Source organism: Triturus cristatus, chromosome 4_1, assembly GCF_964204655.1.
Source record: "Triturus cristatus chromosome 4_1, aTriCri1.1, whole genome shotgun sequence".
Taxonomy (NCBI): domain Eukaryota; kingdom Metazoa; phylum Chordata; class Amphibia; order Caudata; family Salamandridae; genus Triturus; species Triturus cristatus.
The window spans coordinates 247,167,111-247,193,874 of record NC_140585.1 but is presented as its reverse complement, the minus strand read 5'-3'; the positions used below and the strand labels follow the sequence as shown (position 1 = coordinate 247,193,874).

The 26,764-nt window shown below is 45.7% G+C and overlaps 1 protein-coding gene across 3 annotated transcripts in view; it reads right to left on the bottom strand.

Annotated features, from left to right (window-relative positions):
- Nucleotides 1–26,764, bottom strand: part of AGBL3 (AGBL carboxypeptidase 3) — a 616,174-nt gene that overhangs the window by 292,611 nt on the left and 296,799 nt on the right. For all 3 annotated transcript variants that reach the window (XM_085651966.1, XM_085651965.1, XM_085651967.1), the window contains exons 7-8: nt 10,556–11,338; nt 5,069–5,231 (exon numbers count right to left, since the gene is read on the bottom strand). In XM_085651966.1, the coding sequence (XP_085508092.1) occupies nt 5,069–5,231; nt 10,556–11,338 (946 nt within the window). The remainder of the gene's footprint in view (nt 1–5,068; nt 5,232–10,555; nt 11,339–26,764) is intronic.

The following is a 26,764-nucleotide window of genomic DNA, read 5'->3' as shown; positions in this document are numbered from 1 at the left end:
TCTCACAGAGACTTAGATAATTTTAGCAGCTGCAATGTGTCTGCGCGCATCTGCTACGTGACGGGAATGGCATGGCGTTGAAGTATACAAGGAGCAAATGTAAACTTCCTAACCCACCCTGGAAGGAACTCAATTAAAAAAGCAAAAGGTCTGCTCTCCTACAATTTCTTACCCAGAAACATTTGGAAAATCTCCTCCCTTGGCTCCTTCAAAAAAAGGAACTACATACGGCACTTTACTAGGGTAACTGAAATATCCACTTCAAGAGATCCTAAGGTAGCGAGCCGAGGCTGGGCTTACATCCTCCCACCCAAATAAAAAAGTAACATAATGGGGAGCCGCAGCCAACAGCCAATGGGTCAAGGGAGCCGTGGGTCGGAAAAGTTTGGGAACCACTGTTATAGGAGGATGACATCATGTAAGTGTCAGTTACAGATAACAGATTCATACCTAGGAGAATCCATTAAAAAATATCAGCTCTAACAAGTCTCAGATAGATTTATGTTGGTAATTATCTATCTACAGTGGAGATGAACAAGTTACTTACCTTTGGTAACACTTTATCTGTATACTAGCAGCAAATTCCTTATCTTTTGTATTCTCCCCAGGCGCCAGACTGGATCTGGACATTTTTCAGCAGTACCTCCATGCGTCGGGGGACGGCGCTGTATAACTCCGTGATGACATTGACTCCAGTTGGGACGCCTCCGGGTTTTAGAAGACTAATATTCATTCATTCATTCATTTATTCAGTGGAGTCATAAGTCCCCTCCGGCGCACGGACATGAGCTTCTTCTGTGAAACCTTCTGTGCCACAACACAGAGCCTCTATGTATAAACCAGGGTTGTAAAAAGAAAACCTCATACACTACAAATCGTTCGCGGGGAGGATGGGTAAAGCATTAAGGAATCTGCAACTAGACTATGTCTCTACCAGACAATGTGTTACCAAAGTTAAGTAACTTGTTCATCTGATCGAGACATATAGCCGCAGATTCCCTAACTTTTGAATTAAATACCGTACCTATACCCACCTGGAGGAGGGTCTGCGAACTAATCCAACAAAAGTTCTCAGAGAGAACCAGCCTGTCAAAATTAAGCATAGACCAGACGTATGTAGGAATTAGCAGAAAAAAAGTGTGAGCTCCTTATAAAAACTGTAGCAAGGACCACAGGAAATGAAAATAAAGACAACCCCTGCCGGCACAAAAAAACCCGTGCCCAAAGGGCACTGGAAACACGCCGAGATCAATGCCTTACTCAAGAAACCCAAGGCGGACCTAAAGAACCTTCGACCCATCTCTCTGCTCCCATTCCCGGCGAAAGCCATTGAGAAGGCTGCCAACAGACAACTGACCCACTTCCTTGAGGAGAACAAAATACTGGACTCCTCCCAATCCGGTTTCTGAAGCAATCACAGCACCGAAACTGCCCTCATCGCCGCCACCGACGACATAAGGGCCCTGTTGGACAACAGCGAAACCATGGCCCTCATCCTCCTGGACCTCTCGGCCGCCTTCGACACCGTCTGCCACCACAACCTGTGCACACGCCTCCACGACGCAGGGATCAGCGACAAAACCCTGAACTGGATCACCTCCTTCCTCACCGGCAGAACCCAGAGAGTCTACCTCCCCCCATGCCGATCCAAAGCCACCATGATCACCTGCGGCGTACCCCAAGGATCATCCCTCAGCCCGACCCTTTTTAACATCTACATGGCACCTCTCGCCAACATCATCCGAGCGCACCACCTCAACATCATCTCGTACGCCGACACCCACCTGATCCTCTCCCTCACCAAGGACACGGCCACCGCCAAATCCAACCTCCACGAGGGAATGAAGGCCGTCGCAGAGTGGATGAAGACCAGCCGCCTAAAATTGAACTCTGACAAGACGGAGGTCCTCATCCTCCACCCCCTCCACATGGGATGACTCCTGGTGGCCGGCCACGCTGGGAACTGCCCCAACACCCACCAACCATGCTCGCAACCTAGGGTTCATCCTGGACTCCACGCTCTCTATGACCCAGCAAGTCAACGCGGTCTTCTCCTCCTGCTTCAACACCCTCCGCATGCTCCGCAAGATCTACAGATGGATTCCCACCGAAACCAGAAGGACAGTCACCCAAGCCCTTGTCAGCAGCAGGCTGGACTACGGCAACGCCCTCTACGCGGGAACCACGGCCAAACTCCAGAAAAGACTTCAACGCATACAAAACGCCTCCGCACGCCTCATCCTCTGAATCCCTGGCCACATCACCGCCCACGAGAGACCTGCACTGGCCCCCGCTCAACAAGAGGATCACCTTCAAGCTCCTCACAAAGCACTCCACAAAGCCGGACCAGCATACCTCACGAACAACTCACCTTCTACACCCCGAACCGCTAGCTTCGCTCCGCTGACCTCGCCCTCGCCACCATCCAACGCATCCACCGAACGACTACCGGCGGCAGATCATTCTCCCACCTCGCCACCAAGACATGGAACACCCTCCCCACCCACCTGCGACAAACCCAAGACCTGCTGACCTTCAGGAGACTTCTCAAGACCTGGCTGTTGGACCAGCAGCTGCTTCCCCCCCAACCCCCCCCAGCGCCTTGAGACCCTCATGGGTGAGTAGCGCGCTTTACAAATGCTTGATTGATTGATTGATTGATTGAATAACACTCAGAAGACAACAGTCAACAGTAGGACAGTAGTACATTAAGGGTGAAATGAACTTATGGACCAGAAGGGTCAAAGGCAATAACAAACACCCTGTGAACTACAGTTCCCTACACCAGTAAGGAGGTATTCTAAAGAATCTGTCCTAAGAAATCCAGAATAAAATAAGTTTTAGAACAAACTCATCCACATTAGAGCTTAGATGAATAAACGTATTCATCGTAAAGTCGGAAAGACCAATCCAAGAACAAAATTACCCAAAGGTGTTTAGGCACATGAGAAAACCGCTCAAGAACACAAGACATGTTAGTGGCCCTTGAAGCAGAACTAGTCAAGGAAAAAATATGTTTACCTCATGAATCGTGTCGCCTAGAGTCTCTATCCAATGGAACCTTATGTAGAGAAACAATATTTTGTGAGGCTGAAGCAGTCTGAACTACCAAACTACGAGGAGTAGGATGTTTTAGGAGGCAAGCTCGATCTCCTTGAGCAGGCAAATGCCTGCAAGATATATCCCGATCTACCGAGACCCCCGTATCAGGCTTGGCCCAAAGTACCCAACAGTATGTCGTACAAGGCCTCACTATATGGTAGAACAAGCTCCACCCCTGTCTGACCTTGATAAAGGACATCAATTAGGGGATCAGTGGACTTCACCACCACAGACAGAGATAACCCCAATACTGTAGCCACTCTCCTCAACATATCTGCAAAAGTGTAACTCACCGCAGTAGCAAGATTAGGAGGGGAAAGCAACCCCGAGACTGGGAAAGATTCCAACCCACTAGCCTCACCAAGTGCAGAAAGCCAATTCGCCTCTATAAGAGGTAGAATAGTCTCCAAAATAGGCTGCAACAGCCTAGACTCTTCGGTTTCACCCACTACATGGCGACTTCCACAAATCCCACCATGAGAGAAAGGTGGAAAAACAACATTCTCCTCAGTTAGCTTTACCGACTCCACACCTGATGCCGGTGGATGTCGAGTAGGCAACGCCGAGAAGGCAACACCTTGAAGTCAAGCGAAAGAGGAGAAATGACTTTGATCAATGCCGCCGATGTCAATGCTGGAGTCGGCTGTTTGAGAATGGATGGCAATGGTGGAGACGCCGAAGAGCTATGCGCTGGCGTCAAAGTCAAGTCGGCCAACTCAGACGCCGACCGGTGCTGACCCAATGACTCCAACAGTTCAACTTGCACCGAGGACTAACCCACAGGTGGGGCTCCTCTCACTTCCATGGGGTCCGACGGCACTGCAGAGGAAGGTGAGGGCCCATAGATAAGATTTAAAGCATTATAGCACTCTCTCATCGGGGCCATCGTCGCCCTGGCTCCTGGAAAGATGTGGAGGCACGGGGAAGAGTCGTGTACGGCCTCCTCAACCGGCAAGCGGGAGGAGCTGTGGGAGACTGTGTCTTCTTCACGTGGCAAAGTTGAGGAGTGACGCAACTTCAAATGCCTGCGCTTACCTTGGGACATCGATGGAGAGCGACGTCACTGTGAATGGCTCTGATTCCGGGAACGTCCCGAGAACCACCATCTGAACCAGCAGAAGGAGACGAAAGGTGAAGTGAAGTCCCTCTAGACCGTGACACCTGCGCCGCAGGACGTTTCATACAGTTTTTGGCAGGAGCCGCAGTCTTTGGAGTCGTGGTGATCCCCTAAACACCACATACAAACGGAATATGGGTCTGTAGCCAACATTTGTCGAGTACAAGACCCACAAGGCTTAAAGCCTGAAGATATAAGCAAGGGACACTGATTCCAGTCAACAAAAACTGTCAAAGTAAGCCCCAAAACAGCGTGAGAAACCGCTTCTCCGGATCTGTGTTACAGTACAGGAAAGAAGAAAGTGATTGTCCGCGCGCCGGAGGGGACTTCTATGACTTACTGACGTCACAACCAGAGTTGATGTCATCATGGACAACATCGTATCCCGGCTCGTGGAGGTACTGCTGAAAACTTTCCGGATCCAGTCTGGTGCCTGGTGAGAATTCAAAAGTTAAGGAATCTGCGGCTAGATGTTAGTTTGCAGATAAGCTCACCATCTGTGATTGTTCTCAGCACGTCCACGGCAACAAAAACCTTTAGACTGCAGACTAAGAAGTATAAAAAGAGAAAATAAGGAAGTATGCCCTTTCCATTTATGCACTCAGGATCTGGAACAACATCCCTTATCCATCAGGACCACTCAAATGTTGCTCCAATTAATGAACGAGATGAAAACACACCTCTTTAAGCAACACTTCATAATAATGCATTAACTGACCACAAACAGGCTACCTCTCCTAACACTCATTGGCTTTATGCTTGGACTGTACGTGCTCCGCTGTACTTTGGCTAGGTTAGCGCTATGAAACGACCACATACATACATACATGCAGCCAAGGGCCTGCTAACCTTGTCAGGACAGTTTTTATGAAGCATCAAGGGGAAGACACGTTCTCTCAGGCGTGTGGATTCTGTCTGTCCCCTCGTCGCGCACCCATACATGAAGACATTCTGCTTCCTGCTGTGGCCATGAAGGTCACAATATAGCAGCACCTCTCGTTCTTCCATCATCCTGCAAAAGGGAGAAAATATATGCATTACAGATGTGACAGAGAGCTGCATAAGTATATGTAAATTTAAACTACCATTGGCAAAGCAAATCTGCCTTGTATTTTGAGTGCTGCCTATAATATTCTAAAGACCTGTTGCAGTAAAAACAAAACATACTGGTCTCTATATACGAATGATCTTTGAGATAACTAATCACTTATGTGACGATTCAGTGTACTTTTGCATACAAAATGGCCCCTTATGCATTGCAATGCAATAGCTGTTGTTTTTGGTATTGTAAAAAACAATGCTTTTTAATTCATTAAAAGCATTGGCATTTACAATGCCAATAGCTCCACAACTCGCAGTTGCGAGACCTATTGCATTGCAAATGCTTGTTTAATGGTGCATGCTCGCAGATATGTCATCATTCATGGGCATGTGTAGGAAATGGCACACCCGCATCATTGTGCATTTCTTTTTCTTCCTTTAGCCAATGCTGCACAGCATCCACAAAACGCACTAGCAATGCCAATAGGTGCAAAAAGCAAGACCTATTGGCTTTACCAATGTTACTATAATTTAAGAAGAAGTCATCCCTGATCTGTGAATAATTATATTGATCACATTCATTTGAAGAAACATAATGCTTTTGTGTTTAAGCGATGGGGAGCTCTTTAAAGCTAAAATATTAGTACTGATAAAAGCGCTTCAATTCTTTAGGCTATGACCGTAGATACTTATTATCCCAGCTAAATCCATGAGGGCGGGGGATGAAAAAGAGGCATGAGTAAAGAAGACCAGTGGAAAAAGCATCCCTTTCATGAGATGATCCTGCAATGCGTTAATATGAGGGGCGTCAGGCTGATTTCCGATAAAAAAGAAATACATCTCAGAATTTGGGAAACCAATTATTTCAAGCCAAAGGGTTTTCTACAACAAAGCTGCTGTATTTAGAGAGCCCTAAGGCCCGCCCCCATGATTTGGAACTCGACTCTAAGAAGCTCCAGCTCCAGCTCCTTGCTTGTCAAACTTGCAAAAAAGTTCTAAAGAAATGTAAGCACTTCCAGAATAAAGCATCTAGGACTGTTGTTGCACATCACAATGTTCTTGATAAAAACAAGAGGAAGAATGTAAAGGCGAAAATAGCCAGCGCTTTCAATTTACAAAAGAATCAATTTGTTAATTTCACTGCAGTTTTGGAACTTCCAATGTATAACTGAATGGATTTGTTCAGTCGACTGCAGTTTTCGAACAGTTCAAAATCCTACTTCTGTCTTCATAACTACGGCCCGAACTATTAGAGGAATACGGAGGACTTACAGCATTCAATTCAGAGGGTGCTAGAACTAGCATTTAGTCCAAAGCAAAGGGAGCTAGCTAGGAAGACTTACAGCATTCTATCCAGAGGGAGTTAGGATGACTTATAGAATTCCGTCCAGAGGGAGTTAGGAGGACTTACAGCATTCAGTTCAGAGTGCGCTAAGAGGACTTACAGAATTCAATCCAGAGGGTGTTTGGAGGAATTACAGCATTCACTCCAGAGGGTGCAGGTAGGATTTACAGCATTCAGTCCAGAGGGTGCAGGTAGGACTTACAGCATTCAGCCCAGAGGGCACTATGAGGACTTATAGAATTCAGTCCAACGGGCGCTAAAAGGACTTAAAGCAGTCAGTCCAGGTAATTTGAAAGGTATTTATCCATAGTGTGCATGATTATGATCAGCTCAGATAAAAGGAGAGTATTAGCTTCCGTCAAAGGGCTGATAGTGGTATGAAGAGATACCAAGAAAGCGAAGTCCGGGGTTTTATTACTGCATCCTCCTCTAATGAGCTGCTCGGTTCCTCTTCTTTATTACGCTAGAACGCAGATATTGACTCAATAACGCAGTTAGTCTCGACCAAAAAGATGCCAGGAGTAACAATGTTTATCCTTGAGTTTCTGCAGTAGAAAGGTTAAAGGTAGTATCAAGATGGCCCAAAAATCTGACACACTTGCCTGCAGATGTGAGGCAATCTAGAAAAAGGAGGTCTCAATTTTAATAATCTAACAGGACGAGAATTAAATGCCATGGCGGCCATCCATGTAGAAAACCTACTTCACACAACATAATTCGTTTTGAGAGCACATTTTATGGTAGGGGAACTACACAACTAGGAGACTGATTAAACATTCTATTTGGTTCCCCTTGCCACCAACAAGACCTCTCGTGTTCTAAGTAGGTAAACTGGATACCCTTGATAGTAAACCGCTAGATTTAGGAGCCACCTAAGATCATGGCTTTTGACAGCAAGTAATGCTACCTGTACAATAAACTGCTTCTTGATGATGGACAGTCTCTAGATGAAAGATCAAAATTGTGTTAGATTTGATGTTAAGGCTTGGCTCAATTGTGTGGTCTGTTCTGAAGTACTGGCTTGCTGACATCCTAGGCTCCCATTGACACGGCATAGCATGACCTGATGTTTTGGGCTCTGCACATTCCTTGGCTATCGTGGCACCATTGAGTTTTAGATGTCATGACATGAAGGCCCCTTCTAGTGGGTAAGACAGGGCATTCTGCAACATGTCTCGTTTACATTGTGACCTCCACTTACTATAACCTTCTAGATGTATGATAATTATATGTCATGGGGTTATGTCAAAACCCTTGTAAGGCCTTGTTTGATGTTCAGGCCTCTTTCATCACTTCAGGAAAAATGAGCCAGAATCACCTGAGGGACCTCTCAGGGTATCATATGGTAGTTCCCCTTACTGTGGAGGTAAACATTTTCAGCAATAAATAAATGGGGAATGTTTCAGTGTTATCTTGTGTTATTATAACAAATCAATTTTAAACAAATTGCACTCGCTTACACCATGCTGTCAGTAACCTGATTTCTATAGTACAATAATATCACAAGGTAATTCTTTGATTACCATACAGCGTATCTATTTCATCAAATTATCTATAATACATTAGGTTACATAGAACCAGTAAACATGCTGCACAGCAGGAGAAAAGGAAAGAAGCAGCTTATTTAGGGACACAAAACAAAGTTTGTTTAGTGAAACCAAACAAAGCTAAGTTGGAGCACAATTTGTCTAGCGAGGCATAAAGTTTGCTTTGCGTAAAACCTTTTAAACAGAACCGAGTCTGCATTTAAAGAAAGGCCTCACTTATTTGGCACTAAATACTTCGCACCCCAGACTATCTTCCGGGTAAATATATAAGACTAGATGCAACAATCATAAATGGAACCCCTTGGGACTCTACTCAAAGACATCAAAAGTCACCAATAAGATGATACACAACAATATTTGACAGTCTCTTCTACTTCATACAACCAACGCTTCTAACACTGCTCGAACCTCATCTACACCTAGATACCCAGCAACTACTGAAAGCTGAACCCGAACAAAATAGAATTTCTGCTATTCTCCAAGAACAGTAAGCAACAACTAGTCGAGCTTGTATCAATGGCATGAACCTGGATGGCTTTGAACCTCGAATTTCAATCAAGTTCAAGTTCAAGAAGTCTTTATTTCGAAATTTTCATCATAAAAGACATTTCCATACTAAAAACCTCATTTAAAAACATACACCAATGTAAAATCTGAATAAAAAACAACAATAAAAACAAAGTTTAAAACCTACGACAAGAATAGGATAAAATACCATAATTAATTTCTGAGCCATCAGAACGGGTCGTCAGGGAGACCAACCACTAGGTCCTGTTTAGCCCTCAGGATCCACACCCAGCCTAAAAATTTTGATACAGCTATAACAATTTGTTCGCTTGTGTCCGACTTAAGAAGTCTTAGGGCCTCAGACCCAACCCTTATTGACAAGTTAAGACAAGTTGGTTTGAGCCATTTTGCCCGGGGAGCTGCATAGACCGGGCATTCAAAGAATATGTGGGCAATCGATTCTTTGCGTTCAGTGCATCTACGACAACAATCAGACTCCTGACCTTTCCATTTTTTTGCAAACAATCTCGTTGGGAGGGATCCAACCCTAAACTGGTGGTAGAGTTTTCTATCACTGGGCTTTGTTACTGTGTCCCAATATTCTTCTAGGGCCGGAATGGATTTAAAATCCAGAAAAATTCCTGACAGAGATGTAGATGGAATTTGGCAGGCGTGTTTCTGGTAAACTGTTGCCCAATAGATGTTTTTATAAACTTTTTTTGGGGGAAACAAATTGTTGACAGGATCTGACCACAGATTACCCAAGCCCATTTGCTCGAGTGATAGTTTGAGATTTTTGAACCAAGGAATATTACCCGAACCCAGGATGGATCTTACATCCATGGTGGCCTTGGCATAAGCCACTAATTCAGGGGTGGTCCATAGCCTCCTCCACAAAGCCCCTGGCTTAAAGTGTGCTAAGTCATCTATTGCATGACAGCCTAGATCCAATAATAGAGGTATCGTGGGGCTAGAGCTGGGGAGGGCTGTCAATTTTCTTAAAAATATGTTCTGTATTTTTACCAGAGCAGACAGGTCGGCAAAACCCCAGAGGTCCGCACCATACAGGATCGCAGAAACTATCTTAACGTTGTAAATCTTCATGGCTGGGCCTATCCTCTTGGTCTCAGACTTTCTCTGTTCTCTTATCAAACACCCCGTGAGCTGGGCAAACTTTAGCGACAAGGCTTCAATCTGGGGCTTCCAACTCATTTTGCTCTCCAAAACAATCCCGAGGTAGGTCATAATATTTGTCTGTTCTAGCTTGATGTTATTCATTTTAATATGGCAAACCGCGGGTTTACTCTTGGTGAACACCATAAATTTAGTTTTCGAGTGCTGGTGGAACCTATGGGCTGAAATAGAGGACTGCAGCTACCCCTCCAATGACATGAATGTTATGTATTTGATTAAGTAAAGTGCTCTTCTGCCTTTCAGCTATGTACATGCTATATACCTACCACATACATACATGTGAAAATACATTTTCAATCCAACACTCACACCTGTACAGTAAAAGAGATTGTACTTATTTTGACTGGCTAATCAAGTTCCTTCACTTTTCTAACAGCAATCACTGCTCAGTGAAAGACTGAAGTACACACAAAAGAAACCAATAAGGAGCAACGAATGTGACTTGCAGTGCCTGCAGGAGTTAGGGGTAGAAGTGTGCTACAACGACTGTTAATTGTTACAGAACAAGGGACCAGTTGGGAAACAGTAGATGTGCTGTGAAATAGGGTTGTGTACATCTCAGTCCACTTTGTTCTGTGAAAGACTTACATATTTTTATGGTCAGTGTGATTTGTATCATGTTTTAGTGTCACTATTCCTGAATGTACTCCTTGTTTGCTACTCACATACAGACAAGAGTATTCCTGGATAATCATGACTTACCGTTTTATCATGTTGCGGGTATACCAGACAGAGGGGAAGGAGTCCTTCAAGATAGTTCTGTAGTTACGATTCAGGTCCCGGCCAGCAAGGGAGCAGCGATAGTTGCCCACGATTACACCATCAGGATTAAGCATTGGTACTACTTTGAAGATGAAGTTGTCTCGAAGCAAGCAGGCATCCTTCTTGCTGCTCAGTATGAAATCCAAGAAGCCCTTCATCATCCAAGAGCTGTTTGTCTCTCCTGGGTGGACTCTGGCCGTCAGAATCACAGCCTTTTTGCGCTTTACCTCCTCATCAGATGTTGAGGGATTGGTGATGGTAAGCACATACACCATGTTTCTGGCAAGCGACTGGCAAAGAACACGGATTTTGCAGAACTTAGAGCGTTCGGGGTCACTGGCAATGTCGGCAAGATAGCTTTGCAGATTTGAGTAGGTGTAAGGGTAGCAGTGTGCAAAGTAGCAAGTGTCCTGGTGATGCTGGAACTTAAGCTTCCAGGAAAGCGAGTAATACTGCTGCCGGTCTTGCTCAAGGGCATTTCGATAATATTTGATTTCATCACCAACTCTGTGCCAGCCAATTTGATGAGTCGCTGCCTGTAGCTCAGAATACATCAGTGGACGCATACCCACATTGTAAAGGCTAGAGGGCTTTGTCAAGTTGACAATTGTGAATCGGTAGGGGACACCTGTCTGGGTGTTTTGGACTCTGAAGTAGAACCACTGTGTGTGTCGGTCCGTGTAGAGATCATTGCGCAGGGTTAGTTGGTAGTCATACTCGCCACTAAGTACAGAAAAAAGAAATTAATTTACTGTTTTGGAGGGGTGGTATTTCTACTAAGCATAGTAATAACTCACAAGAAAATGAAATTAAAGTAGCACCAATACAGTAATAGGAACCAAGCTAGCATGTTACAAACAAAAAACAACTGCAAGAATTGAACAAGAAAATTAACATACAATTTCTAGACCTAAAGCACACCTTAGAGACCCTGTGGACATTCCAGATCCTAAGTAGCTAACTATGTAGGATACGCAATAGCACTCCAATAATACACCTCTAACAGTGCTCTGAAATGTGTACAATTGTCTAGGAACGGTGCCTGATCACAATATAAATAAGGTAAACAGGATGCTGAATAGCTTTAGATTATTGGAGTGATATAATTTTTTTTTACGATCAGTACTTTGATTACTTTAAATAATTCTATTTTTTTTCAGAAAAGCAAGGTATACTTGTGAATCCAATATCCACTCCTGCATTTATGTTTGTTGTCATACCACAGATTCCTCACCTTTTAAATATTCCCCAGGTGTTACCCCTGGATGCTGAAACTTTTGAGCAGTACCTCTGGGCCAGTAGGTTGCGCCATGCAGCACCGCACTGACACCGTTCTGCTCTGAAAATGACCTGTGGGACCTATGTAGGCGCCATTCCCACGTGCTGATGTCAGTCGATTTGGAGGCTGTCCACGCTCGCAGATGCAGAGCCTCAACAACAGATTGGCTTTGACCAGTGTGCAGATTCCTAGACTTTGAATATTAGTAATGGGTAAAGCCCACTTCACAGAACGGGGAAGATGGGAGGGTTGGTGATGAATATGCAGTTAGATAGAGTTTCTATTGTTACTCAAGGTAAGTAAGTTGTTCTTCTGTTAGAGGCTTCGAACTGCAAAATCCTCACTTTTGAACAGATACTAGAGCAGTTTCTATTAGGAGGTGGGTCTGTAAATTGGCCCAAACCAAGAAGTTAGGTAGGACTGATTGGTCAACAAGCCCCTTTCAGTGAACCTGACTGTCCAGACAGTCATGCTTCATGAACGTATGGAGCGATGTCCACACAGCTGCCTGGCAGATGTCCAGGACTTTAACTCGGTATGACAACGCAGAGGTAGCTGCTTTGGCCTTGGTGAAATGAGAAGAAGAGCTTCTAGAGGTTATTTTTTTGCCCAATGAGCAGCAGATCTTGATGCAGAGTACGATCCAAAGGGAGATGGTCCTCTACTGCATGGCCTTGTATATTTTCACCCTGGTGAATCACACAAACAGCTGATCTTCCACAAGGAGCTCGTCCCATTGATGTAAAAGCTCACCGCTCTCTTGTTGAAGCAATGGAGTTTCACCTCCTCTTTATAGGTGTATGGTGAAGCACCGAAGAAAGATGTCTGCATCAGCAGAATCAGTCTGTGTGAGAAGAAGATGCTGTACTGTGGGTTAAAACAGAGAACCTGAAGCTCACTCACTTGCTGCATCGAGGCAATTGCAATGAAGAGCACCGACTTGAGAGTGAGCAGCCACAAATATATCCCAATGAAAGCGCGTATACAGTTTTTATCAGGGGCTGCTAAATTTACATCAACCACCTCTGAAGGCTGTCGCCGCTCAATCTCCATGCGTGAAGGTGAAGAGTGTAAAAGTCTGGGTCCATAACTTTGCCCTGTTTTTGTGACAGTAGGTTTTCCCGGAGGTAAGGCCTGATCAGATGATAGATGCTCAAGCCCAGGAGTTTTAGATGCCATACTTTTCATGCCCAATCAGAGGGCCAAATGGATGACTTGGGACCAGTCATTCCTGATCTTCTTCAGAACTTGGGGCAGGAGTGGTATTGGCAGGAAGGCGTACATAAGTCCCAAGTTCCATTCTAGGCTGAATGTGTCACCTAGTGAGAGACCCCTTGGAATCTCCAATGCGCAGAACACCTGGCATTGCACATTCTCAGCAGTGGTGAACAGATTAAGCCAAGGGTCTCCAAATATGCTAAAGAGACCTTGCGCCACCTCTGGGTGTAACTGTCGCTCGTGATTCAATCAGAGTTAATGGCTGAGCTTGTCTGCTCTGGCATTCAAAGATACTGTCATGTGGTTCACAACCAGAAAGAATCCTTGATAGTTTACACATTTCTAGAGGCGTTGTGCTTCTTGGTACCGAGACCAGGACCCCACACCATCCTGCTTGTTGGTGGTGGTGTTGTCCGTATGCATCTGCACTAGTCTCCTTTTGATGAACGGAAGGAAGGCTTTCAATGCCAAGTGGTTGGCTCTCAGCTCCAGGAGGTTGATATGGAGCAGGGCCTCCACAGGAGACCACATGCCTATGATCTCCACCTCTCCCAGAAGGCTGCCCCAACCAAGAAGGGCCACATCAATCCTCCTGTCAACTCTGGATAAGTTATAGAGAGGGGCCTTTCGTTGACCCAATCATAGTCCAGTAACCACCACGGCAGATCTTTTGCAGTCTCCTCCAAGATCTGGTCGGAGAGGTCTCTTTGATGCTGGGCCCACTGAGCCTTCAGATCCCATTGCAGCGCCTGCATTTACCACCTGCTGTGCTTGACCAGAAAGATGCAGGAGGCCATCAGTTCCAGTAGCCCACAGTTGACCTCACTGAAATCCTGGACAGAGGTTAAAAGAATGGAATCATAGCCTGAATGTCTTTGACTCTCCTTTCCAATGGAAAGGCACAAAACCAAACATATCCAGAATGGTTCTGATGAAGGGGAGCATCTGAGAAGGGGTCAGGTGTGACTTCAGCACACTGATAGTGAACTCCAAGGATGACAGGAGGTTTGCCATAGTCTGAAGGTGATTGACGACTGTCTGGGGTGAGCCCACCTTCGACAGCCAGTCTTCGAGGTAGGGGAAAGACTCAGACCCCCCACCTCCAAAGGTATGCTGCTACCACTGCCATCACTTTCGTGAACACCGAAGGGGATTGGTGAGACCAAATGGAAGCACAGCAAACTGAAAATGCTCCAGTCCCACCACAAACCAAAGCGCCGCCAATGGGCTCTGCAGGATGGGTATATGGATTTGGGCGACCTGCAGGTCGAATGTCACCATCCAGTCTTCAGGGTCGAGGACAGCCAGAACCTGGGCCAGTGTGAGAATGTTGAATTTTTACTTCCAGAGGAAGTCATTGAGAGGGAGGATGCAGCTCTAAAATAGGACAAAGACCTCTCTGTCTTTCTTTGGTGTCAAGAAATTGTGGGAAAACAAACCACAACCTACTTCTAGCATCCTCTAGATAGTTGACCAAAAGGGCTTGTACTTCCTGCTGTAAGACGAACAGATAGTCCTCCGTCATTCACTCTAGGGACAGTGGAAGGGGCAGCGGAGTGGCAACAAAAGGTAAGGTGTATCCCTTATGGACTGTCTGCAAGACCCACCAGTCTGACGTGATGGTTTGCCAAGCCAACAAGAATCGATGGTTCCTGCCTCCAAACAAGTGACAGGGCTAGAAAAAGGGCACACTAAAGGGGTTTATCAGGTATGACTGTGTGGGGGGTAAATGCAGTGGACTGAGTGGCTGCTGGTCCTGGCCGTAGGAGTGGACAGCACCACGGCCAAGAAACTGCTGTGCACCTTGCTGGGGCTGAATTGGCTGATGGTATGAGGTGCCTCTGCAAAGCCACAAAAGGAAAGGTGGGGCTAATGGGGTGGTGAGATGGGGCTGATAAACCTAGACAGAGTGTGCTGGCCCTGCTCTCCTTAAACCGATCCAGAGTGGAATCAGCATAGTCTGTAAACAGGCAAGTTCCATCAAAAGGCATGGGGAGAGGAGTTGGCCTAACGACTTAACTTAATCTACTCGTGCTTAACAAAAAATGAATGTGTCCTCATGTAACGTAACTGGTGCTCGTGTAAAGCGCTCTGATACCCGATACCTTCGGTTCAAGTTCGCGCAACATAAAACTCAGTAAAAATAAAAATAAAATGTCCATAATGGACGATTGGACATCACCTGAAAATCTGGTTGACCACAGCCAGGCGTGATGGCGAATGGCAACACTGGTGCCAATTACTCACCAGATGAAATCGGTGGAGTCCAATCCACAACAAAAAACTTGCCCACATCACAACCACCCTGTATGGCTTGGGGTTGAAAAGGTTAAAGGTTGTTTGGAACAAATAGGACTTGAACCACAGAATCCCAAACAGCGTGGGAATAGGAGTCGAGGGGGCAGCTGGCATTCACAGGTCTGAGGGCCAAGCATGTGGAGTAAAATACCCCCTTCCCAATGGCCTCTCTGGGGGAGTAGTTGGACAGATATTTGGGTTCATCCTACTTGTAGACACCTGTACCACCAAGTTTTCAGGTAAGGGGTGCTGAGACATAAATGCAGGTTCACCTGTGGCAGGGCAGTGGGGTCTCGCAATCTGGTAATTGACCAAGGGGCCGAAGCAAGGTTTGCCTCAACCCCCTAAAATCAGTATCTATAAGAGCTTCATTGAAGGCCAAGAAGAGATCAGTAGATGTTTGCCTTGGCTTGAGAACCTCCATTAAGACATTGGTTTTGACCTCTAAGGTGGGAAGCAGGAGGGCAAGAACTTTGGCTGCTCGACGCATGACCAGGGCTTCAGAAGTACTCTCCTCCAGTGAGAGGAGTCCCAATTTAGGTGCAGTATCAAGGTCACTGGCTTCACAAAGGCCATCAAACCAATTTTCCTTGTGGTATGTTTGCCCAATCTCATCACCGCATCTTAACTACTGTCTGAATCCATGCCAAATAAGGAATACAACGTATGTGTCCTTCCTTGTGGAGGTGGCAAGTCAAGTGGAGAAGGCGATGCTCTGCTGGAAGCCAACCAGAACCTCAGACGAGGTTGTAGTGGTGCAGTCTCAGAGCCAGAGAGCACAATGGGCACCTTGTCCTCTGGAGTCTATGGAGGTAGCTTCGGTGTTGATGTTCCAAGAACCCGCGTGGAGCCTGGCACCAGAAGGTGGGTCGGAATGAGCGCTGGAGGAGGCCCAGTGGTGGATTCGGAGGGTCCAACTGGCACCAAGGGATAACCCACCGGCGGTACCCTAGATTGAAGGCAGCTCAGCTCCTTGGGGCCCAAAGGCATGCCAGAGGGAGTTGGTAAGGATCTGAACAGTCAGAGCATGGTCTTATGGAACTCTTCCATCTGCCTCAGTGTCGCAGACGGCCCCAGAAACTTTGGCATGGGCCGGTGTCGCCGAGTATTCTGGTGCTTGGTGCCATAGAATTTCGCCTCATGGTCTCGTTTGGCCTTCGGGTTTATCGACGCACAGTCAGTACAGTCCTTAGAGTTGTGGCTCAACCCCTTGTACCACAGGCAAATATGAGGAAAATCTGTCATTGATATTTCTTTGTGACAGTCCGTACAGGGTTTAAAACTGTCTTACTATGAGGTGACATTTCATTTGCACATTGTAAGTATTTTGGATTAAAAACTGTCACAAACAGACAAGGGGTAGCTTCGGATCTGAATCTAGTGGCGCGGAAAGAAATTAACTCCATCAGTGCACTGGAGTGGTGCCTATAAAGACCCTGCATGTCAGTTCCGGAGCAGAAGGTTGTCAGAGCGGAGCCATGCCACCTACTGGTGCACAGAAGCCAATCTACATAATAATCATGATATAGTCGTGGGACTATTCAAAAGGTGAGGAATCTGCAGCTATCCAAAAAGTTAAAAGTTTAACGATTGGAGTCCTGATCGCATTTAAATATCAGCAGTGGTAGAAAGTGGTAAAAAACTTTTAATTTTACTTTTCACCTTTGATATCAGAATGGGAAAATGATGCTTTGACATATTATTGCAGCATTACCAAAAGGTCATACAGCTGGTCAATGGACTCTGAGGCTCTCCTATAGGAACGAGGTCTTCTACTGCATAAGCAACCCCTGCAATTAGCCGCCCCTCACGACAATCCCTTGCCAGGGCACCACACACACTCAGTATGTACCACATCATCAGTAAAATAGAGCAGTGTTTAGGCGGTGGCAAGCCTATGGTTTGATCCGTGTGCTTTACACAGCAACGTTGTAAGGGGACCTGGCTACACAACATATTTTGCCTGTGAAACATTTTACGCATAACAGTTTTGAACAGCCATTCTTGTACATAACCTAATACCTTAGTAATGTAATGAATTGAATATAACTAAAAAGTATGTGTAATTATGGATATGAAACATTGACATCACTGATCCAGAAAAACTAGGAAGAAAAATACATCAGGGATAGTATCAGTGGTTATTTATATAAGTTTAAAATAAAGTTTTGTAAATAATAATTATTCCCAAAATCATCTAAAAAAGAAAATTGCTCAAACACATATTATCAAAATAATCAAAGAACATGGCAACAAACTTGCAAACAAGTTGCTGCTTAGGAGTCATAAAAAAAACTAATCAATGTATTCAAAGTATAATTCATAAACTCAGGAAGGCAATGTGAAATATTTGCTACATAAACTCTACATGCATTCGAAGGAGCACGAACTCTGAAACAGGCGTAGACCACATGAACGATACTGGCCCTGCTTATGAGGTGGCTGAATTCAGATGGGGTCATTGACAGTGGCATAGCAGGGAGGGGGGGGGGGTGCTCTCACCTGCGGCCTTCGTGGGGCGGGAAACCCAGCATCCCATACCACCCTCGCCCCCCCTCGCTATATTGCCTGCCCTTACACCGAACGTTAATGTTTGACTACTCCGGTAGTTAATTTGTAACTTATTTTTTATTGCATAATAGGAAAGAATGCTTAACATTCTTCAAAGCAGTATGGCAATATTATGTAGCTGGTACCTCTGAGAGGGAAACATCGTTTACAACGCGGGGATTACATCGCGATGCCATTACATCGCGGTTTTTACAACGCAAGTCGTTACAACGACTTGCGCTAGATGGCGCTCTAGGACAAGGAATAGTATAATTTACTATCCAACACCTTCCCTACTGTACGTAGACTGGAGTTGGAATAGTAAATTATACTACTCCTAAGTCCTATTCCTTGTCCTAGAGCGCCATCTAGCGCAAGTCGTTGTAACGACTTGCGTTGTAAAAACCGCGATGTAGTGTACCGCGATGTAAACGTATGCGTTGTAACGTCATACATCCCTCTGAGATGTGTAAAGCAGCCACCTCGAGATCAGTGCACACATTTTCCAACCATTATTGCTTCAGCCTCAGGGAATGTATTTGCCTAACATTGCTGTGAGAATATATACCGCTTGCTAAATACAGGGACTGATTACTGCTCGCAGTTTTATTATACACAGCTGTGGGTCTGGGATAGGCTGGCTATTCTATTCTATTTTCATGACAATCGGCAAAGATCTAAAAATGCAAAAGAAAATGATACCTGTAATCCTAGTGCCACAATGTGAAAATCCCCGATAAAGTCTTCAACAACACTTCTGCCTCCCTGGTTGTTATGGTTACAACGAGCAATCTCAGTTATATCACAATACTTTTTGCAGCTGAAAAAGAACTGGGGCTGTGAGGCTAAGTGCCAGTACAGCACATGCTGGGAAAGGGATGCTGCTGGCTTCTTAAAGGAACAGTGTCTGTTTGCTGTAGTTTCTGCACTTTTGACCCAACAGGCACCTTTTCCTTATTTTTTTTTACTTTCTCTAAGTCAAGGCTGCAGGTTATTTTGGATTGTGTAGCACATTCCCTTCCGTTAGGGGCTGTGGTCTTACTACTATAAAAGTTGTTTTCTACATAAGAACAATCATTGGCATAGCCAACAGGTCTCGCTTTTGGGACCTTATAAGTATTTAGTTATGCAGCACAATATCCTTGGTGCAACATCATCAAGTGTTGCATGGCTAAACACTTAAAAGGTCCCAAAAGCGAGACCTATTGGCTATGCCAATGCTTGTTGCTCGCGCTTCTTGTTTTCTAATGCTGTGTGTTGAAGCAAGATCCGAGTCCGCCAGATATTCGTGTTATATAATGCTGCTATCAGCTTGTTCTGTGCATTACATAAAAGGGTTCAGTGGCCTTTTCAGAGCTCGAATTGGAATGATTGTCACCATGGTGTTTTCTTCATGTACTGATACTCCTGTTTGCATTCACTTGCCTAGACGAGGGACTGATATCTGTCTGCATGCGTATATGTTGCTGTGCAAAGCTTATATTGCTTCTGCAAATAATTAAAAGGAACAGTTTAAGCCCTCAACAAGAACACGTTTGTATCCTTTTAAGGAAAACTGTGTGCATTTGAAAAACTGACTTCAGACAGTCACTAACCTTGGGATGTTCGAAAGGTTTCCTGTTGCTCATTTTTTATTAGTCATAATTGACCAGCTTCTGGTAATTAAAATAGGAGCTCCGTTAGTCATGACGTTTATGGAGTGTGTGTTTACGATGCATGACGTGGCCCGGTTGGCATTTCCTGGTTCTTAATAGGCAGCGTCTTCATTTATTTTCGGTGTGTAACTCATCCAAGACTACATCAGAGGCAAATGTACTCAAATGTTAGGTATTTTCTTTTTAACTCAGTTCCTACTTAACCCGTACAGTCTCCTTACTAGTGAGGAGGTTAAAGGTCAGCGTACTACGCATCTGCGCCAAGATCTGTCAGCTGTGTCTACTTCACACAGGTTCTGGGCAAGTTTGGATTTGCCTTGATTGTGTTGCAATTGCGGTTGCCGCGGTGCCATCTTGCACGTGCTTTGACGAATCTATGCCTTCACTTGTGTTGTAGGTTCCACTGGCTTAGATGGGAGCCATTTGTAAAGTACAAATAGCAAGTGACCACTTTTAATATTGTAACACTGATAACTGTGATCACAGGTGTGTGCGGTTACCCAATGCCATGATTGTGATGTAACGTCTTCAGTCAGCCGTATAAAAGATTGGCATTATTGTGGAGCGGAAACAAATTTTTAGCATCATCGGAGTGTGGGTTTTCAGAGACATGTTTCAGTTGTCTCGAGACATCTCTAAGGCCCTTATATTGAGATAGGGTAATTTTGGATCCTGATTTCCATAACAGCAGCAGTTAACTTCCTGGTACTGATGAAAGTTGTTATCATTTAGGCTACAAGTCACCGAACATATACTGCCTTTGATGCTAGGAGACAGAGCAGTTCTGCCATTACTTCATGCAACAATAATGAAGTTGTGTTATTAATTGGGAGCGATGGATGAGGAAGGACAGTTGACTTTTTTTTTTTTTTTTAAGAATCTTTATTCGGTGATTAAAAAACACCATAAAAGCATATATATATACATGGGTAAAAAGTCATTAAACATTAATCGAGATCCTTATACAGAGTTAGTGCAAATAGAGATACCGACATACAGGGTCATAAAAATAGAAAATCCAAAGTCTTTCATTCCTCTCCCCTAGTCATCTTTAGTCGGACCGCAACCTTAATAAAATTCATAATACAGCACAATGTTAGTGGATCAGAGGCTTTTTGCAAAAAGACTAATGCGTCCCTGGCACGTTCCTGTTGGGCTTTTTTTAAAATAATTACAAGAAATCTGCGCCTGGGCATAGAGAAATAGGGACAGAGCAAAACAAAATGGAGGGAATCCTGCGGAGACCTGTTGTCGCAGCCGCAGGGTCCCTTCTGCTCAATTGACGTGGTGAAACCTGCTGGTGAGGCCAACATAAAAGGAAGTAAATTCAGTCTAAAACGGCACATAAGAAATCTATCCTGTGCATTATGCACAAGATACAGATAAGGCTCCATACCCTCCACACTCTTTACCAAATTATGAGCCCTCACAGTCTTTTTAACACCTTCAGCCTCAGCTCTACATTGGGTTTTCCGCTCTAGGAAAATTTCCCCTACTTGTTTCTTGTGCTGGGCTGAAATTGTTGTGGGGTTCGTGAAGAGGTTTCCAAAGCCTAAATCTTCAAGGGTGTTTCTTACATATTTAAGCCAGGGGATGCGCATACAATGGGTCCTATCTAAGCAGTCCAATAACATTTCTCTGCTTAGATGCGCATCTGGATTAACCCATATTTTTAGCCAGGCCACAATTGGCCTAAGTTTTAACAGGTCATCCAAGTATGGTCTCCCTAGCTCCCTATGAGCTATGATTCCAGCGGTACTTGGTGGTGCCCTCAGGATAGATTTCAGATATTTGTTTTCTTCCTGTTGGATTCTAGTGGTGTTCACAAAGCCCCATACTTCTGCCCCATAGATTACTTTGGAGCATGATACGGAGCCATACAAGTTCATCACCTGTTCCGGGCTCCATCTACCTAGCCTCCTTCCATATCCAGCTATAGCCCCATTAGAGGCAATCATTTTGCTACAACGTTCCGCCACTAGGGAGTTAAACTGCAAAACACCATCAAAGGTTACTCCAAGATAAGAGAACGTTTTGACCTCCTCTAAAGTATGGGTGCCTATTGTATAAGTAAATTTAGAGGAAGGTTTTTTGCCGGCCAGGAGTACATATGATTTGCCCAGGTTGACAGATAGATCCAGTGTACTCATGAACCTAACAAACCCGTCTATCAGGATTTGTAAGCTTCGGGGTGTGCGTGCAAGCAGAACCGCATCATCTGCGTAAAGCAGAACAGGAATATGCTGCGCCCCGACCCTTGGGGAATCTGCCTTTAACCCCAAAAGGAACTGCTCCAGGTTATTGATATAAAGGGAGAACAAAAAAGGGGCAAGAATGCAACCTTGTCTGACTCCACTCTTACAGGGAAAAGAGTCAGACAATCTTCCCTCCCTATTAAATCGAACCTTGGCCGTGGTGTCGCTGTGTAATTCCCTTAATATGGTAATTAAACCACTCTCAATCCCCATGCTTGACATCATATCCCACAGCTTTCCTCTATTGACGTGATCGAATGCTGCTGCCAGATCCATGAATCCCATATAAATGGGTTCATCACTGGCCAGAGTATATTTGGCAGTCAGCATGTAAAGGTTCAGGCATTGGTCACTGGTGGACCTCCCTGTCCTAAACCCGTATTGAGTGTCCGAGAAGGTGTTATTCTCTTCGGTCCACTCAGACAGTCTGTTGAGGATTGCCCTACCCAAAAGTTTAGCCGATACGTCAATCAGGGAAATGGGCCGGTAGCACTTGGGGTCATCCCTATTGCCCTTTTTGAAGATTGGCACGATGATCGCTTTAGACCAGGATGGCGGCAGGCCACAAGTGGTCGCAGTATTTATGACCCTGGTCATCAGCGGGGCCCATAGTTCTATATTACTAAGAAACAGGTCAGGGGGAATTCCATCCGGCCCCGGGGCTTTATTTTTAGTCAGACCCTCCATCCCTGCAGTAATCTCCTTAAGAGTGAATACTACCGAGGGAACCTGACTTGTGGTTACGGGTGACTCTACATGGATACCGGGCTCATGGTTATATAGACCCCTAAAGTGTGTGACCCACTGCTCCGGGAGGATGTTAACCCCTATCTCTGGGGAATCATTTTCTTGAAAGGTCGGTTTATTAATGATTCTCCAAAATCCCGCTAGATCCCTTCTTTCGCCTGCCTCTCTTAAGTCTGCCCAAGCTTCTGCCTGCAGGGCAAGTTTCCTCCTTTTGGTCTCTTTTTTATATTTTTCTCTGCATACCTTGATTTTTTTAAGGTCCCTTGGTTTTAGCTTAACCCCTTCAGTGCCCGCCCCTTTCCCCGCCCAGTGCCGGCCGTTGCATTAGCGGGCGGGGTCTATGACGAGCTGGACTCGTCATGGGCACAGCGCCACCGCGGCCCATGACGAGTCCAGCTCGTCATGGGCACTGAAGGGGTTAAGGGAGCATTTCAACTCCCTCAATGCCTTAGAACAGTCTTTATCAAACCACCGGGGATTTACCAGATTACGTGTGGGCGCACTGGTCCTAAGTAGGCCATCGACCAGGTTAGCGATCTGGTCAAATGCTTCCAGTACCCTTGGTCCCTGAACTTCTAGGTCTAGACAGTCGTTAATGGCCAGTAGGCCCTTGTCACCCAAAATTTTATAAAACTTTACCCCATCTATTTTGGACCATTTCAGTCTCCTACCTTGATCTGTGACCCTCTCCTCAATTGAGCGGTGGACTCTAGTTCCAGCACCCACCCTATACGAGAGCATCAAAACAAGGGGATTGTGGTCACTGAAACTGCTCCAATCTATCCCTACACTGATTATTTTGTTTATCAGGGATCTCGAGGCCAGAATATAATCTATAATAGATGAGCAACCCCTGCCCTTGAAAGTTGGTAGAAGTGTACCATCCGACTGTGGGTCTATCATATTAATGGTATGCTCTAAGTCGTACTTAAGCCGAAGCAACCTAAGAGCCAACCCAGTAGGCGTATGAGAAAAATGCGGCCCCTTCTCCATTGAGCATTGTGACCAGTCTGTGTTTACCTTGACCAGTGCCGGACAGAGGTGGCAATTAAAGTCTCCCACTAAAAGCAGCCCGTGCGGCGGCCCCTTATTTTGGAATGTTGTTTCTTGTCCCAGCCTATGGTCTAGTTCAGCTAGTAGCGGGATATGGTTGTTTACTATCTCAGTGTTATAGATGTTAAAAACAGAAAATCTTAACCCCTTTCCAAGGAACCGAACTACCTGAATCCCATGTGAGTTCCAATCTGGGGAGGACCAGGAGCCTGGGAGGTCTAAATCTACGTAGATGGACAAACCGCCCATTGCTCTCCCTGATCTGGATTTTCGGGCGGGGACAAAAAAACACTTGTACCCCTGTAGATGGTAATTATTCACCAAGGCCCATGTCTCCTGTACACATATGACTTGAAATTTTCTAATAAAATCAACCCATTCCTTGTTATTAAATTTGCCCGCTATGCCTGCTACATTCCAGGAGATGAATCTCACTCCCTCTCCCCTCCGTCTTGAACCCCCCTGGGGCCTTGATGGTATCTCCTGTATTGACCCTTGCGTAGCCAGCCCATGTCCCCCTCCTATACATTCTATGGCTGTAGCGTTAGGTTCAGCAAACATGGAATTCCCCACACCACTCGGTAGAGTTTGCTGAGCCTGAGAGTTTTGCTCCTCCACCACCTCTACCAAAACGCCCTTATCCATGTAACCCTGGAGGACATTATCTGTTTGTCAATCCACCCCCTCTAGACCGTTCAGGCAATTAAACCGGTTATAGGTGTACAAGGGTGGTTCTGGTCGGCCAAATAGTGGCCTAGGGTTGAATGCCCAGTGTCTCCCCCTCCTGCCAACCCTCTCCCAGTTGTCATGAATTTGGGGCGGCTGCAATGGGACTGGAATAATGGGGAAAAAGAAAGATACACGAAGGGTTTGGATAGTGGATTCTTTGGATCTATTCTTCCCTTGGCATATGTAGGACACGGTTCCTGTGTCCCTAAAACTCACCAATATGCAGTCCCCTATAATAGATTTGTATGTTCTCCCCACCCATTGCACCCTTCTTACCATTATGATTTCGTTATTAAGGTGTGTCGGAAGGGGTCTGTTTATGTTTAACCACTTAATAACCCTACTTTTCAGGGCACAAAAATCCTCAGTTTCACCTTCTTCGAGTGGGGGGACACCCACCATGACTAGAGTGAAATCATTAGTCTCTGGGGGTAGGTTAGGTCTGCGTGGTCTCAAGGGAAGCTTCATTAGGGGAGTCGGTGTGGTACTATCTACCGGCTGTGCCGGATGAACAGGGCCTGAAGGAGGAGTAGGCATGTTAGAGTTAAGGGGCTTAGTTGGTGCAGGCTTGGGCCTTAGGGGTTTTTGCGGGGCCGCCGCGTTTGCGGCTTGTGGAGGGACTAAGTTTGCTGCACTATTTACAGGCTGTTGAGGGGCTATTGTGGCGGGGGTAGATTCTAGATGCCTTCCCTGATGACCAGCCGGGATTTTCAGACTACCTAGTGTGGCCTCCAGAATAGTTAGTCTGATCTCAATCTTTTTTATACTCTCGCTAATCGGTAGTAATAGAGACCTTAGCAAGAATTCCAGATTTCCAAGCGGGACAACAGAGAGGGGGACATTAGCGGTATTAGTTCCTATGTCTTTTATCAGGGCGGGAGCTAGATCCTCCCGGGCAATAGATTTGGGGTGTGATTCAGCCGGTAATTTCGCTGCTAATACAGGGGGTTTTGAAGATTTCCCAAAGTCCGAGTGAGAGATCTTGGGTTTACTCCTTCCCTGGGCTCCCTTCGATTTCCTCCTACGTTTATTAGGAGGGGGCCCCGGTGCTCCTTGTGTGGTGACTGGCTTGGGTTTAGCTTTCCTAGCCTTAAAGGCTGGTAGCTGGGACTATATTCATGGCTGCAACTGGTGAAGTGTTTACACAAACCCTCAGCAGGAGTGGGACCTCATCTATTAGGGACAACTCCTCCCTGGGCGTAGTGGGTTGTTCTCCAAGGGGGATGTTTTTCAAGTTATCTATTGAGCGTCTCCGTTCTGCCCTTAACCGGGACAGGTTGCACTCTTTGTCCCCCTCCCCCGCCGCCCGGGAGAAATAGTTCTCTAGGGTCCTATTTTTAACTCCTCCCGGCTTCAATGGGGTACTCTCCCTTGCCTGAGACGGCATAATGTGAGTGATGGATTATAATCGGCAAGGGGCTGTGACAGTAAATAGGACCAGGGGTCGAATGGACGACCCAAGAGAGTAGGCCCAGCCCGGCCTACTCCGGCCTCTGACGGCCACAGACGGTCCCGCCCTTGTCCCGGGCTTCTCCCGGGACGCTCCCGCGTGCGCTCCCGCGCAGCGGGAATAACAGATTGAAAAAATAGAGACTCTCGTTAGTGGGGGCGGGGCAGGCAGGGAGAGCGGCCCAGATGATTGTAATTAGGGCTGGCGGGGACTCCTGGGAGAGGTAGTCCCGGTCCCGCAGCTCGCAGCCCTGCCCACGCGCACTCACACCCACTGCAGGCTCCGCTTTGGCAAGGAAACAACTCCAGGGGTCCAAAGGTCCAGGACAGCACACCCCTCGAAGCGGGTTCCGCGAGGCGCTGCAAGGAAAAGCAGCAGTCAGGGCAGCAGTTCTCCACACGCACCAACAGTTGACTTAATATTCTCCATCTCTGTGATAGTCACGTGCTCAAGGGAGCTGAAGCTAATGAAATGCATTTGGCATTACAAATATTTCCGGAAATTAAATGCCATGTAATTAGACTTATTTTAGAAAGTTGCTATTTTCTACTCTTCCTAAACCAGCAAAACAAAGTATTCCGCAATACTCCGTTATAGAAAAAAATGTCCTAGCAGTTGCAATGGTATTTCACATCAAGCCAAGTCTAAGACATCCTCATCAAGTTAATTTTGGTAACCTTTAGATTAACCGAAAGATACAATTCAAATTCGACTGAATAATGCGCAGAAAAAGATTTTACTGAATAATGTTGCTAACACGGCCTACGTTTTCCAACTAATTTTAATTGCAAAAAAAGCATTCGCGTTCCAACAGTAACATCCTTTATGTACAACCATTACTTCACCAAAACCATAGGGGTAGTGTAGGTGACACCAACCGCGCTTTGCCCTCCCCCCGCACATAATATCACAGGA